Below are 16,358 nucleotides of genomic sequence, written 5' to 3' on the forward strand. Positions count from 1 at the left end.
CACTTTCTTCAGATTTATGGTCTGTTTGTGGGTGCATTTCATGATAGATCTTGTTTATGGCAAATAGCGAACACATTTTTGAGGTTTTTAGAGTTGTTTATGTTTGAGAGCTGCATTAATAACTCTGAAGTCGTGGATGTTATACACTTGAAAATGGGCAAGTAGACTGTTGCGATAAGAGTCTGTAGCTGCTGTAAGCAACAACTGTAGACGAGTTTTTAAAAAAAAATCTGTGAAGCTATTTTTTAATTTTAATAAAAGTACTTTACTGTAATTGTTTTATTAATACTTTTATTCAGCATAGATGCATTAATTTGATCAAAAGGGACAGTAAAGACATTTATAATGGTACAAAATAATTTCAATTTCAATCAAATAATCCTGAAAAAACATTAAGCAGCGCAACGTTTTTCAACATTGATAATAATAAGGAATGTTACGTGAGCACCAAATCAGCGTATTGGAATAATTCCTGAAGGATCATGTGACGCTGAGTTCAGCTTTGCTGGCACAGAAATAAATTACATTTTAAAATATATTAAAGACAAAACATTTATTTTAAATATTAATAATATTTGAAAATGTTGCGTTTCTACGGCACATAAGAGCTGAACATAAGAGACTCATTTTAAAAACATAAAAAAAACTATATCGAACCAAACTTTTGAATGGTAGTGTGTTTTTAATTATTTAATATATAATAATAGCAAATATATTTTTATTGTCTAACCCTTCTCTTTAAATGACTTTTTTTTTGTTCCTGAATAAATGATTGAATGATTAAAGGGTTAGTTCACCCAAAAATGAAAATTATGTCAGTAATTACTCACCCTCATGTTGTTCCAACCCTGTAAGACCTTCGTTCATCTTCGGAACACAAATTAAGATATTTTTGATTAAATCTGAGAGCTGGATCACTCCTCCATAGGCTTCTAAGACATTATAACTTGCTGGCCCAGAAAATGCATTAAAGAGATCGTTAATATAGTCCAAGTGACTACAGTGGCTCAATCTTAAGTTTATAAAGCGACGAGAATACTTTTTGTGAGCAAAAAAACACAAAAATAACGACTTTATTCCACTATTCATTTCCTTCTCTCTGGGCCTCGAGTTTTTTCACGTAGTGTAACTGCGCAGCGCGTCTGTGTTGCACGTCACACGCATCACACACATGACCAGCGTCGGCCAATAGTGAGCCTACGTGTGACGTACAACACAGATGCGCTGCGCAGTTATACTACGTGAAAAAACTCGAGGCCCAGAGAGAAGGAAATGAATAGTGGAATAAAGTCGTTATTTTTGTGTTTTTTTGCTCACAAAAAGTATTCTCGTCGCTTTATAAACTTAAGATTGAGCCACTGTAGTCACTTGGACTATATTAACGATCTCTTTAATGCATTTTCTGGGCCAGCAAGTTATAATGTCTTTAGAAGCCTATGGAGGAGTGATCCAGCTCTCAGATTTAATCAAAAATATCTTAATTTGTGTTCCGAAGATAAACGAAGGTCTTACGGGGTTGGAACAACATGAGGGTGAGTAATTACTGACAGAATTTTCATTTTTGGGTGAACTAACCCTTTAAGTAGCCCTAATAGCGACTGTTAGCATTTAGATTACTGTTAGCATGTTAGCAGTTGTAGTGACTGTAAGCATATTTAGTGCATAATATTGACTGTTATGATGAATATCTACAGCTGTTACAAATCTGTAGATTTACTAGTGACTGCTGATAAGTTGGTGAAATAGCAACTGTTAGCATATTAAACTGTAGTAGGAACTGTTACAAAAAGTATCTGACTCTTAAACCATCAATAATTATCTGGAGCTGTTGAAGGGTTTTGGTGTTATCCTTTTTATCTTTTTTTGGTGGTGTGGTGTAGTGGTCTGCTTGAAAAGTGTTTGGTTTTAGCCCCAGTTCTCCCACTGCAACCCCAATCTAGTGCTTAAGTGAATTGTTTATCATACTGACTGATAGAAAGCCGATAGGAAGGGAAGGGAGAGATAGACCGAGGCTCTTGAGTGCGATGTCTCTTTTATGCAGCGATGCCCTGCCTTTAATCAGATATCATCTCTTGAGGGTTTGTTATGTTAATGCAGACCTCTTCCTCCAGTAGTCTTCATTCTTTTACTGAGCAGAACATGTGCCAGACAAAGAAGAACACCAAAACAACACAATAGAGAGTGATAGAAGAGAGAGAGGGAGAGGGACATTGTTCAATTTCGCTTGTGCTATTATTGCGAACACTGAAATGTCCCTTTTCTTGGAGATGTTTCAATGGCCCTTGGCAGAGATAGAGGATAAGAAGAAAACAGAAAGAGAAAGAGGCTTAGAGAGACACATGATGAATACAGTGCCCTCGGAAAACTCCTCACCACAGCAGGTGTGTGTCATGGTAATGTGCGTTAAGTACTCTTCTCATGTCTCTTTAACAAGGGGATCAATGTTTGACCACATTATGAGCAATATGGCTAAACTGCAGGATGACATCATCAAAATAAGCAGTTCTCCAAAATCATGTCTAGAGTAGAGTCTCATTTTTCAGATTTCCTGACATCCATTTGAGTCCATGAGTGTAAAACACTTTTAACCAAGCTAATGGTGGCTGTTTAAAGATACACTGCATAATTTCTGCGCTACTAGTGACACCAAACGGAATTACAAAAACATTGTTCCAAACAGCATACTATATGTATACTGTGTGCACATTTTCTATATGAATTGAATATATGTAAGAATCTCTTCTTTAAATCCTGAAATAATAAAATTCTTTGATTTATATTTTATTAATTTTAACATTTTAAAAATAATGTTCTGAATTTTTTTTTTTTTTTTTTATATTTGAATTTTATATCAGATTTGTTTATATAGATAATTTTTACAAAAAAAGAATTATATTTATATGAAATTATAATACATTTGCAAACCGGCCAGACCTTCCGTTTCCAGTGAGAAGCATCTATTGTTAATATCTATTTTCTAATCATTATTTGATAACATTTTCTTATTTGATTAACATTATATAAATAAACTATATAAAATATAATTTTTCTTTTTCAATATCTGAATAATATTTGATAACGTGATTGTTTAATACATATTTACAAAATATTATAATTATATTATTATATATTTTTTATTCATAAGATGATAACTAGATGCATTGCCAACCACATGCAATGTAAAGTCTTCTGACAGTAATGTAGCATACTAACATTTAAATAATTTAACGTTGCATGATACTTATTTCACTTATTATTTTTTTAAATAGTAGTCAATAAGTAGTTAGCTAGTATTCAGAGTCCATTCAACATCCTGTTGGCGCATCTCTATCTCTCTGAGAACACATTCTGCCCTCCTGCTACTTTTCCACTCTCTCCTCTCATTCTCCATAGAAACAAGGGCCAGAGCAGAAGTGGGTCACGTTTCTCCCTCTCTCTGTCCTTCTTTTAAGGATCTGACTCGTTCCGTCCCTCTCTCCATTCAGCACCTCTGGATCTATCTTTGTCTCTTAGTTTGCAGCTCCCTTTGGACAGACATGATGTGTACAATCTGTAACAAATCAATTTAAAGGCTGTATAATAGATTGAGTTTTACCCATTAATTTTTTTTCTCACTGTTTCCATGTGCTTTTCATCTATCATATGTGTGACCGAATAATCAAGTCACGTCCTTCTCACAAACAACACGGATGCATTTCAAAGCCCATTTCGACTTCTAGAAGTTTATTTTCCTGTGATGTGGCGGAACGACACAAGACTTGTGCAGTTTACTGAGATTATTTCCGCTTGTCCGTGTTGTTTTGGCTCTTTGATCGCGTGTGTTGTGTCTGAAAATGAAAAGAGGAGGAGATTACCCTTAAATTTGAGTCTGCAGTTCACAGAGATTAATTTATGATGTCATAAATAAGGAAATTGGCATCTGTTGCCGAGGCGATGAAGGTGGCAGGTGTGGCGTCTGTGGTGTATCAGACTGAGCGTTGGAGCTCGAGAGCGTAATTAGACATCAGGTACTTGTAATAAAAGAAACAGCCCCTAAAACTAAGCAAACTGCAATGGAGCGGTTACAGAAATGGAGATATGGTCGTAATTCTTCACATCTAGTGTTTTTGTAGTGGTTTTTTAAATCTTTTTGATATTGTTTTTAAGGGAGAATGTCATAGGGCTTGATCTTTTCTGTGGATATTAAATTTCAAATGTTTAAAAGGTTTGCTCATGCTACGAAAGACCGACCTTGTCTGAACTCTGCTGTTAGCATGTCCTTCCTTAACAGGTAAGAAAACAAAGTGCAGATTTCAAATGACTCGCATTAAGTGATGGATATTGACATGCACAAACTCTAGACAGTAATAGCACTGTTTTAATGGTGAGTGTTTTAATAGTGTGTGTGTGTGTGTGTGTGTGTGGTAATGCGCTGAGATCATTTCCAGGCACTTCACTCATCTTGGCTCTTCTGAGGGCACGGTCGATAAAATCTGAGCCTGGGTTTCTCTCATCTCTTAGCCGACTGACCTGTATTTTCAACACCATTGGCAGAGATAACAAACTCTTAACACTTAACCTTTACCTTTAGACACCAATAATAACTATTTAAAGGGGCCGTATTCTACATTTTTATATAAATGTAAAGAGAAGCAGATATTCTTAAAACTTGAGACCGTATTCATATTCATAGAGATTATTTTATGATGTCATAAAAAGTGCAAGTGGCATCTGTTGCCGTTGTGATGGAGGCGGCAGGTGTTGCGTTTGTGGTACATAAGTGTGAATGTATAAATATTACGACCTAACTATCAAATATACCAACAACTCCAGTGTTCAGTCCCTTCATTAGTTTAAGGCATGTTCTGCTTCATTGGACAGATTGTACTTTTTGCCTCCATTGCATTCTGTGTAGTCGTAAGGGATGATGGCCAAAATCCCTATCAAATTAACTCCATGGAGCACATTGTAAATGGAAATCTATTTCATCCAGCACTCAGAAATCCATCCCGGTTGAATCATTTGTAAGGCATCTCGGGTGAATCCTCATGGTGAGTCTGATCCAGCTCTGCTGTGCTGTAAGGATGCTGTGGAGCGTTTGCCAAGTCGTGAGGGAACAGAATGAAATCACACCCCGTGTCTTTCTCCCATGCTTTTTCTCATCCTTACATTTTTTCCTGCTGAAGCAGTTACGTGGTGTTCTCCTATGTGAGCAGAAACTCTATTTTTACTTGCTTGTGTTTGTTTTCTGTCACTGCTTTTCAATGTAAATGTCTTTCTCAGGATTTGTCCTTGTTCTGTGCCAGTTCTGCCAAGCATGCTTTGCATTCCTTTCAAACTTGAACTCAGGTTGATGAGCCCCAGTCCATTTTTTTTTAGATCTGAGCATGTATCTAAGATTGTGATTAGTGTGTGTGTGTGATCAGAGTGTGTGTGCTATGTACGTGGGCGTTTTTGGGCCGATAGGGCAGCGCTCATATGTATGCGGATGATTCACAGATGATGTCACTCTGAAGAGCCTCAGGTCCTTGTAATTATTGTCAGTGTCCCACTTATGGCTCAGGAGTGTGTGTGTTTTAGAAACTGCTAAACGACATGGATGACTTTGAATTAGACATGTTTTATTCCCTCTTTACAAAAGAGAGAGAAAGGGGGAGGATTAGGAGGAGAGGAAGTGAAAAATACAGAGGCAGGCGAGAAGGGCTGTGTGTGTGTGTGTGTGTGTGTGTGTGTATGTATGTGTGTGTGTGTGGGAGGGTGGGTGCGCATGTGAAAGTGTCTGACATAAACATTTGAGCCTCTCTTGGTGCTTTTTCCTGTTCCTCATAAAAAAATAGTGAGCTACAAAAAGAAGACTGATATTGTTCTGCTGGGTTAAAAGTTTTGCATTAGATGTTTATGTCGTGTCTCTGGTCATTTTCCATCTCCTGCTCTATATGACATACTTATAAATGATTCAGATTAGTGTTGTCCAATTAGTGTGTTAATTTTGTATGATTCATTTATTAATATGGAAACAATATATATTGACCATGCACTTTTTGTCTATTTGCTCATTTATACTTTACTATACTACACTTGCCACAATAATGTCTTTGAATTATCATCTTTCTTTGGAATTTATTTATTGATTTTTCTGTTTGATTTATTTATAGAATTTTTTGCATTTATGTTTTATAAAATATGGATATTTTTGATTTGTTCACTTAATTAATCTGCATATTATGTTATTAATTTATTTTTTAAAAGTGAATCGATTGACAACCTTTATTCAAAAACGGCTTTATTGAAAGTGAAAACTGATAAAGGCTAGAAATGTTCTCTTGTCTTCATTTGCAACAACTGATCTGTTGATTTAATGTGTTAATTTAGTATAATTAATTCATTATGGCAACAAAATAATGTACCACTTTCTTTAAATTAGCTTTATTTATTTATTAGCAAATATTGATATTTGTGAATTGGACTAAGTCTGCATATTATGTAATTCATTAATTTAAACATTTTAATAGATTGACAAACTTAATTCAAAAACTGCTTCATTGAAAGTGAAATTGAAAAAGGCTAGAAATAAGCTGTTCTTTTGTCATTTGGGACATTACTCTGTCCAACCCACTTATACTTCAGATTTTAAGATGCCAAATTCATATCAATCCTCTTTTATTTTCCGAAGTCCAATTATAATTTGCACCAAGAACAGTCGTAATTAGTCTTTAAAGACTATTTTCCACCCTTTCTCTGACATTAAGAGTTAAACAGGCTGTATACCTTTTTATGCGAATTACTTCTGTCGTGATTGGCTAAACTCTTCGCATATTGAAGATATTAAAGATTAACAACACCCACACTACAACACTCATATAGGTTGGTATGTAAACATGCTGATCATATACAGTACATCATGTTGAATTCTGAACGTTTTTGCTGCTTTTCTCAATCTATTTCCTTTTTTTCATTTTAATAATCACAACGACACAAACAAAGGCTTATTTGGATGTTTCAGTAGCTGTATTCAGTCATCAGTGGCAGTAGTAGTATTTTCAAGTCTTTAGAGAGTAGAGGATCTTTCCTTACATTCCCATGATATTCTTGCTGTATCCGGGATACGTGGTGCACACGCTCGGCCCTGAAGGCCCCTTTCGCTCAGCTGTGTTAAATGTTTGCTTTTTGTTGGGGACAATTGGTTGGGTTTAAAGTTTAATCCACTGTCCTGAATGGAAGCCCGATACGTGCAGACTTGATGTGTTTTAAATGGGTGCAGATACACATTGTTTCTCTGGCACTGCGTTTGCTTAGCAGCGCTGGCTCGATATGTTCAAAAAGTCCATGGGGTGGAAGCTGTGCTGGGATTCAGATGCGAAAGGGGGAGAGAAGAAAGAGATGTTTATATGAAAGATTGCACAGATTTCTAAGAATAACGATATAGCTTCAGGTGAATTCATGATGTTGTTCTTTGATCATTTCCTGCTGATGGTGCTGCCTTCTAGTCGTCCTTGAGGAAGATCCTGAGATTTTGGTCAGAAATAAAACAGACGCGTTGGGAAATTTAATACTACCTTCTCTGTTTTTTCATTCCCTGTCAAAACACAGGAAGTCTTTTGTGCTAGTTCAACAAAAAGCAAAAGATTAGGTCTTGATAAGCGGCTGGATTTCAGATAAGTCGCTTCAGTTTTTTTCAAAAAACAGTTTTTGTATGTGCATTCTTGCATGGACATATCAGCATACTAAAATATTCGGACAGTGTTTCCTACACTGCTATTTACCAGCACTGAAACACTGAATCTACAGTGCGAAACAGACAGTGCGCCCAAGTTATAGAATGAATAGGCCTAACTCTTTTAATGATCCGGTCCTTTTTTAGTGAAACAGACGCAATGTGGTGAATCAAACACATACAGGGCAACCAGTCTGGTCTGGTTAGAGAATGACTGACTCATATGAGTCTCTTCTTTTTAGTGAATCAGACACATACAGCACAACCAGTGTAGTCCAATTAGAGAATGACTGACACTTTAAGGGACACTCCACTTTTTTTGGAAATAGGCTCATTTTACAACTCCCCCAGAGTTAAACAGTTGAGCCTTACCGTTTTCGAATCCATTTAGCTGAACTCCGGGTCTGGCAGTACCACTTTTAGCATAGCTTAGCATAGATCATTGAATCGGACAGGACCATTAGCATCTCTCTCAAAAAAATGAGCAAAGAGTTTCGATATTTTTCCCATTTAAAACTTGACTCTTCTGTAGTTACATCGTGTACTAAGACCGACGGAAAATGAAAAGTTGCGATTTTCTAGGCTGATATGGCTAGGAACTATACTCTCATTCCTGCGTAATAATCAAGAAACTTTACTGCCGTACCATGAGTCCAGCAGGCGTAATGATATGACGCAGCGCCTGAAAATAGTCCCCAGCTTGGTAACTTCCAACGTGACCGGGACTAAGTTTGTATAACATATTAGACCTATTTTCAGGCACTGCGTCATATCATTTTCCCTAATATTTATTCCTTTCATGTACTAAAATAATTGTTAATGGAATCATTGATGAACCAGAACGGTTCAACTCTTTACTATTCCCATCCCTAATCATAAGGAACGTGTATTTCCCGGTGCCAGCTTCAAGCTTTAGATGATGTGTGCTACTTTCAAGCCCTGATTTCCGAACGTTTAACCCCAGTTACATAAACTGAGCACCTGACAGAAAGCGGCAAGAAAATGTAGGTCATTCATCAGGGCTGGAGGCTTCAAAGATACAGAGAAATCACTGCAGCAGGTGAACATCTCCTTAGATGGTGAGAAAGTGTTTGTCTAAAACCTCACCGGCAGCACAGGGATCATGACATGCTCACAGAGCTGTGAAATAGAGTCGAGGAACACGGAGGAAACGTCAAGCACTGACAAGAAGAGCATCTCATATCCACTGAGTCCTTCTCTGAGGGTTTATTGAAGGTCCGTTAAACCAGATGATGCTCAGTTATCAGCTATGGCAGAGGGGAAACTGTCAGTGGAAGAGTATGCCCGTTAATGAAAGATTAGCATATTTTAATAGGATTATGCTACATGTAGCACTGAAGTCCTGCTGTTAGAGCCCCCTGGTGGACGCTTTGCATATCACATGCACAGAAGACTTGTGCCTAGCATCTTTCTTGGTCTTTCCCATGTCCTCCTTTTCTGTATTTATTTTGCAAATCATTCCCACAGTTTTGACCGGTATTATTTACTATATTTCTATCATGCTTTTTTTGCTGTAACATTGTGTCCCTCTCAGTCTCTTGCTCGTTTTCTCTCACCGGCAGACAGATGGAGAACCTCACAACAAACTGAGCTAAAGATATTTTCATTTATTTATGACTCACAGGGCATGTGTGTGAGCAGGTGTGGGTGTGTGTGTGTTCTTTTGAAACCTTATTGTTGGTTACAGCAGTCAGCAGAGTCCTCTGATCTGCCGAGCTTGGATTTTAAAACCAAAATCTGTTGAAATCATTAGCTAGGCTTTAAGTATGTACAGATGCTGAGCGTGTGTCATCTAGAATGTGTTTAGCAATACATAAAATGTAAATAATACATTGATACATACAACTGATGCGGGATATTTATCTGATCAACGTCCTGTCAGAAACTGTTGATCTTCACATACAGTTCCAATGTTTATGCTCACCAAAGCTGCATTTATTTGATCAAAAATACAATAAAAAAAAAGGTAATATTGTGAAATATTATTGCAGTTTAGAATAACTGTTTTCTATTTTAATATATTTTATTCCTGTGATGGCAAAGCTGAATTCCTCCAGTCTTCAGTGTCACATGATCATTGAGGAATCATTCTAATATGCTGATTTGTGCTCAAGAAACATTTAATATTATTATTAATGTGGAAAACAATTGTGCTGCTTAATGTTTTTTTGTGGGAACACTGTTACAACTTTTATCAGCATTATTTGATGAGTAAAAAAAGAAAAGAAAAGTGAAATGGTTAAAAAAAAAAAACCCATCACTTGTCACTTTTGATCAATTAATGAATCCTTGCTTCCTTTTTAAATTAAAACCCCAAACTTTTGAACAGTAGTGTATTCATGTCACCATGCTTTATTTCAACTCAATTTGAATTCAGCATTCATTACTCAGCTCATGTGTGCCATCTACTCATGTGATATCTGTAAGACATCCCTTTTCTTTCCCAGTTTACTTAAGTTTGTTGTTAACAGATTAACTCATTCATGAAGTGTTTCGACTTGCTAATCTGATCACAGATAACGATAGCCTAACTTCAGTAGTCGTGTGTGTCTGTGTCTCTCTCAGAAAGCGTACTGTGGCCACTGCAGCGAGAGGATATGGGGACTGGGGCGTCAGGGATACAAGTGTATCAACTGCAAGCTTCTGGTCCATAAACGCTGTCACAAGCTCGTCTCACTGACCTGTCAAAGGCATATGGTGAGTCTTTTAGTCATCTCTAAAAATATTCATCATCTGTCTGTTGTCACTGAGAGTCTTAATTCAAATGAAGTCAGACTTGAAAGCATAAAGAAGTGAAAAATTTGACTTGCAAAATGTAAAAATAATTTTTCTTGCATTTGTCATTTCATTCAAATAAGCACATCCTCCGCTGTTTCATTGTAATGTTTTATTGACCATTTAAAAAAGAGTTTGCCTCTCTTCTCACTTCTCAAGAGTGTTGTTGGATTTTTAAACAGTGTTTCAAGATAACCCTTGTGGAATTTGTCAGATGATAACACTGTCTTTGTCAGTATTGAATTGACCTGATTCTGTGCTTACTTAGAATGTCGAAATCATAGACTGAAAAACTGTAACATTAAACATCAAACATCTTCACAACACCACCTTCTGCAAGAAACTGTTTCCGCAGGGGTTTCTGCATGTCAGAAATTCAGTATGAAATTCAACATTGTACTCCTGATTTATTTACATGACAGAAGACATCAGACCTCTGATTTCCTACATCCGATGTTTTTCGAACAGAACCCAAAACTTCCTCATTTTGTGAAGACATTCTGTCATTCGCCTGCCTCCTTTCGTTATAGCTATTTTTCTCTCTCTATCTTTCTCTCAAAAGTTTGTCATCATTTCATTGTTACACATTTATGGTCTTGAGTTTTGACTGAGAATACTTAGCTATCTATCTATCTATCTATCTGGATAAACAATTTCCATAAGTCATAAGTCGCACGGGTATATTTGTGGCAATAGCCAACAATACATTGTATGGGTCAAAATTATACATTTTTCTTTTATGCCAAAAATTATTAGGATATTAAGTAAAGATCATGTTCCATGAAGATATTTTGTAAATTTCCTACCGTAAATATATAAAACATTTATTTTTGTAAGTGAATGCAGCAAAATCGCGAACATAAATGGACAATTTTAAAGGCGATTTTCCCAATGTTTTGATTTTTTTGCACCCTCAGATTCCAGATTTTCAAATGGTTGTATATCGGACAAATATCTGATATCAAATATCATGTATTATTTATCCAGCTTTCATATGATGTATAAATATCAATTTACCCTGGTTTTGTGGTCCAGGGTCACATATTATTATTGTTATATAATTTATTATTATTATATTAATGTTTCAATAATATGTTAATAATAATAATAATAATAATAATAATAATAATCATCATTTACTTTTTGTGGTCAAGATAGTTTGAAAAGTTTCAGAAACATTTCAAAATATGACATTTTGTGAAACAGTATTCAGTGGGAAATAATGTAGAACATGGAATAATTTAATCCATTGTGTTTTAATTGGATTGTGAAGAGCAAACTGTGACGTTGGTTAACATAATTTTTTGTTTATGTCAACAGATAAGAAAATTCATTTCAGAGGTAGAGAAAGTTATTAGATTTTGATAAAAGATTATGAAAATATTTATACATGTCTTTGCACAAAGGACCTTTATTAAGAAAGTAAATAGGTTTTGATTTCATGTTGGGATAAGTGAGATTCTGATTTGGAGTCTCAAAGAGGAGAGGGGAAAAAGACATTTGAAAAATACCTTGCCCGTATCATCTGTTTTTTCTCTGCAGGATCCAGTCATGCCATCACAGGAGCCGTTGGTAGATGATGATAAAAGTGGAGAGGAAGTGGAGCTCCCCCCTGAGGACCCTGAAGAAACAGACGCAAGTAGGTCTCCATCTCCACTGTGTGCATGTGTAAATGCTGTTTTTGTGGGGGTATTGGGGTCATTCTGTCCTCTATCTGTCAGAGGGCACTGCTGACTGTGGTAGGATACTGTAGTACATCAGGTGTGAGTAATGTCACATTGACCCAGTTGAGAGAGAGAGAGAGAGAGAGAGAGAGAGAGAGACATGCTCATCCCTCTGAGACAGTCCAGTCTGTGGCTCCCCCTGCTGGAATCTTATAGCATTACACATTAAACATTTCTCTTAGTGATTTGTGAAAGGAAATTGTTCTTTTGAATTTGATCAATTTAAAGTGCCCCTATTGTGCTATTTTAAAGGTTCTTAATTTTGTTTTGGAGGTCTTCTACAATAGGTTTACAATTCATCCAAGGTCAAAAAACACATGAAATTTCTCACAATATACATCGCACATTACCTAATTAGAGAGCTTCAGTCTCTCTAAACCCCGCCTTTCCGTGAGCCTACTGTGCTCTGATTGGTCAGATGGCCCAGTCCTTTATGATTGGTCTACTTCTTACAGCACGTGTTGGAAACGAAACGCCCATTTCCATATCTGAATTTCAGCTCTGGAGGCTTCCTCAGTGGTATCGGGGACCGATGGCGCCGTTTTTTCCGTATCAATTCCATTGTGAGTCCTAATCTTTTTGAAGTGCGTGCAGAGTTGATTCACAGCGCAGAAAACAGCGTCTTCTTGACATGTCGGCAACACGAACCAAACTCTTCCAGGCTTCAGCTACATCTACAGTGTTTGAGGGCGGGTCAAAGTACACGTCATTCGCGGGCAGCCAATGAAGACCATAGGCTGGCGCTGTACAAATTTGTTACATTGTTACATGTAACAGGAAGTAAGACAGGATATGCTGACGATTCGTTTCAGTTCAGTTCAGAATCGATTCTTTCTTTTAGGAGACAATAACTTTATCTGCTGTGCACTTTGACCTTTAAAACTTTACAGACATTTTACATTCACACGCAGCTAGGGGTGTGATGGTTAGTATATAACCGTGAGACCGACGGTTATAGTTGAACACCGTCATTAGAACTCTATAACCGCCAAAACCGTGTTATTAAAATATTTTTTACAAACATTTTTTATCATAGAGAATGTTTAAATACTAATTAAAAACAATTGTTAACAGTCTGTGTTATTAATGGTCTACGTCGTTTCCAACTGTATTTGATTCTTTGCCAAGTACCCCCTGACCGACCGCCAATCATTTGAGATAGAAATAAAAGCTATGATATAGTGATGTGCCATCATTATGAGATTTATTAAACAAATGAAAAACATTTGCAATAATAAACATTAGCAATGAACATTTGCAATCGGGAGACATGGTTTTTACCACTTCCTTAAGTTTTGCTTTTTAGAAAGCCTTTCTTTAAAGCGAATTTCGTTTAGTACAAATTGTATCTTAATTTTAATAAATGTTTCATCAACCAATTGCATGTATTTAATAAATAAAAAGCAAATATAGGAGACAATGTAATAACCGTGACATCGAGGCTCCGATGCGGTGCGTTCACTTGCATTGCATTGTGAACTAGAGCGCATCTCATTGTAAATGAATGAAACTCAGCGTAGGCCTATGCCTCATACATTAGCATTAAATATCTTTGCTGTATCCTTTCTAGAACAGACAAGGGTTTTCTTGCGGCTCGCATCAGCAGAGCATTGCATCGCCCATAGACCGCAAAACAATCAGCGGATGGCGGGCGGGTGCGGCTTTGAAATCTGGTCAAAAAACGTTGGTGCGGATGATGAGTTATGTGATGCGGTTGCGGATGAACTAATACCCCATCCGCGTATCTCTATTGATAACAACATTGAACACTACACAAATAAGTTGTCCTATAACAGACGAACGTCGCAACTCCCCCCCCCGACGACGGTTATGTTACGAACCGTCACATTTGACTCACGTCATAACCGTCATCACCAATTCTGAAACCGGCACACCCCTACACGCAGCTACTATATTACACACTACATGAGAGGTAATATTTAAAAAAAGAAAAAGCATGGGGCACTTTACACTAATTTCTTAAAACTTTTGGAAGTGATTCAACTGTAAGGGGGGACTTTGTTTGGGGGTTAAACTGTAAGTTAGGTTTAGAACAAAAAACAACATTTGATTTATTTAATCTAATTCAAAACATACAATGTATTTTAGTGTAAACATTTTTTGGGAACTTTTCTGAGTGATGAATCGAACTAATCCCGTTTATTTACAAAAAGAATCCTGAATAATTCTGTAAAAAATACAGTACAAATGTAAAGATATTTACAGAATAAAAACAGTATAAAACTGTAATTTGCAAATAAGAAAATTGCAATTTAAACCAGTAAATCCAACAATGCACACTGCTACTAAAATCTGTCTTGTGCCTTTAACACACACTGACAACCACCATGATAATGCAGGTGGTAAAAGAGAAAATTACACGAAATGTCCGGTTAAAGTTTTTACGGGAACTTACCGTTAACCTATTAACATTTTTTTCCCATAGCGTTTTTAAAATATTTTACAGTTAAAATTACACTAATTTTTTTTCATTTTTAACTGCTGCATAAAGCAATTCACTATAATGAAAAAATGTCATTCTTTTCAATGTTAAAATACTTTCTTCTATCTTATCCTAATATATAGATTTATATAATTATAATAATAATTGCTGATAAGTATTATTATTTCTGAGTAATGCATCAAACTAATTAATGAATCTTTTTTTTTACTACTGCATTGAAATGAACTGTCTGAAAGGACCAGTTCACGAATTAGACCAACTAATTCAAACTGCTGTGAAACTTAAATGGGAAATAATTTTTTATTTTTTTATTGAAAAACTTTATCCTATACTCTCTTAATATATAAATTAATAATATGAATAATTATTATTGTTATAGTCATATAGTCATTCTTATTTATGTGTGATGCAGCAAAATAAAAGGTTTTTTTTTTTAAAGTTTTTCTAAATGAACCAATTCACTATAATAAATCAGACTTGCTTATCCGACTGCTTTGAACTTTTGGAAACAGTGTGAAAACAAAACTGCAAACGTAAGTTCAAAAGACAAAATATATAGAATATTGGAAAAAGAAAGATTCAATGAATAACACTACAGAACAAAAATGTAAAGGACAAGAAAATAATAAGAAAGTCTCTTTTTCTTTGTCTCTCAGTTCCAGTCCCTTTCTTAGCACACAACCGGAAAGTGGAGAAAGCTGAAGATGACACAGAGGTAAGACGCAGCTCATTATCCCATCATTATCCTGATTATCCCAAATTTCCACAAGGTTTCATTCGCTAATAATCATATACAAATGCTCTAACTCACATTCTTTATATCTACTGTTTAAAGGAATGCATGTAACATGAAACCTCACTGACACTGTACAGTATGTCTGCAGCATTTTCGAGTTTGTCCAAGAGAAATGTTCTAACAGTTTGGACAAAAGGTTTCCGCTGTGTGTGCACACAGGATCTGAAGGCGGTGGTGGACGGGATCGAGGGGATTCAGATCTCTCAGTGTCTCGGCCTGGGGGACTTTGACATGATCCGGGTCATCGGGAGAGGCAGTTACGCTAAAGTGCTGCTGGTCCGACTCAAGAAGAACGAACAGATTTACGCCATGAAGGTGGTGAAGAAAGAGCTGGTCCATGATGATGAGGTAATGAGAGGCTGATGAGACTTCTTCAGTTTTATCATGGTGTGTCAGTGTCTTTGCTGCACCTCACAGATCTGGGAAAATGCAGGACGTTCTCCTATAGTTTGGACGTGTGATTGTTGTGTAATTGACACCAGTAGGTGGTGCTGTGGGATTGTGCTCGTTTTAAATTGCTTGCAGTTCATCTTAAATGGTTTATTCATACTAAAGATAAAGGCAGTTTGTTCTTATTGTTTATCAGACTGTTTGCCTGTGAATTATATATATTATTTTTTTCTTGTGTCCGCATAATATTTTTAGGAGCCAAATGAAGCTCATCAATGAGCATGGCATTTAAATAATTAAATAAATACAATAAAATAAAATATAAAAGGAAACTTCTGCAAATAATACAAGAAATTAATTAAAAATTACTATTTTGGAAAGATAGCTAATTTATATAATGGTCATAAGAGTTGGATTACTCACTTTGTCACAACATCATTATATTCGTCAGTTCAGTTTTAAAAGCAGCCTGGTTACGCCCACATTCAATTTTCT

The 16,358-nt window shown here is 36.1% G+C and overlaps 1 protein-coding gene across 4 annotated transcripts in view; it reads left to right on the forward strand.

Moving 5' to 3' along the window:
* Positions 1–16,358, forward strand: part of prkcz (protein kinase C, zeta) — a 111,739-nt gene that overhangs the window by 61,749 nt on the left and 33,632 nt on the right. For all 4 annotated transcript variants that reach the window (XM_084087362.1, XM_084087365.1, XM_084087364.1 and 1 more), the window contains 4 exons: positions 10,280–10,411; positions 12,032–12,128; positions 15,334–15,392; positions 15,633–15,821. In XM_084087362.1, the coding sequence (XP_083943488.1) occupies positions 10,280–10,411; positions 12,032–12,128; positions 15,334–15,392; positions 15,633–15,821 (477 nt within the window). The remainder of the gene's footprint in view (positions 1–10,279; positions 10,412–12,031; positions 12,129–15,333; positions 15,393–15,632; positions 15,822–16,358) is intronic.

Source organism: Abramis brama (genome assembly GCF_963993115.1).
Source record: "Abramis brama genome assembly, chromosome: 16".
NCBI classification, from domain to species: domain Eukaryota; kingdom Metazoa; phylum Chordata; class Actinopteri; order Cypriniformes; family Leuciscidae; genus Abramis; species Abramis brama.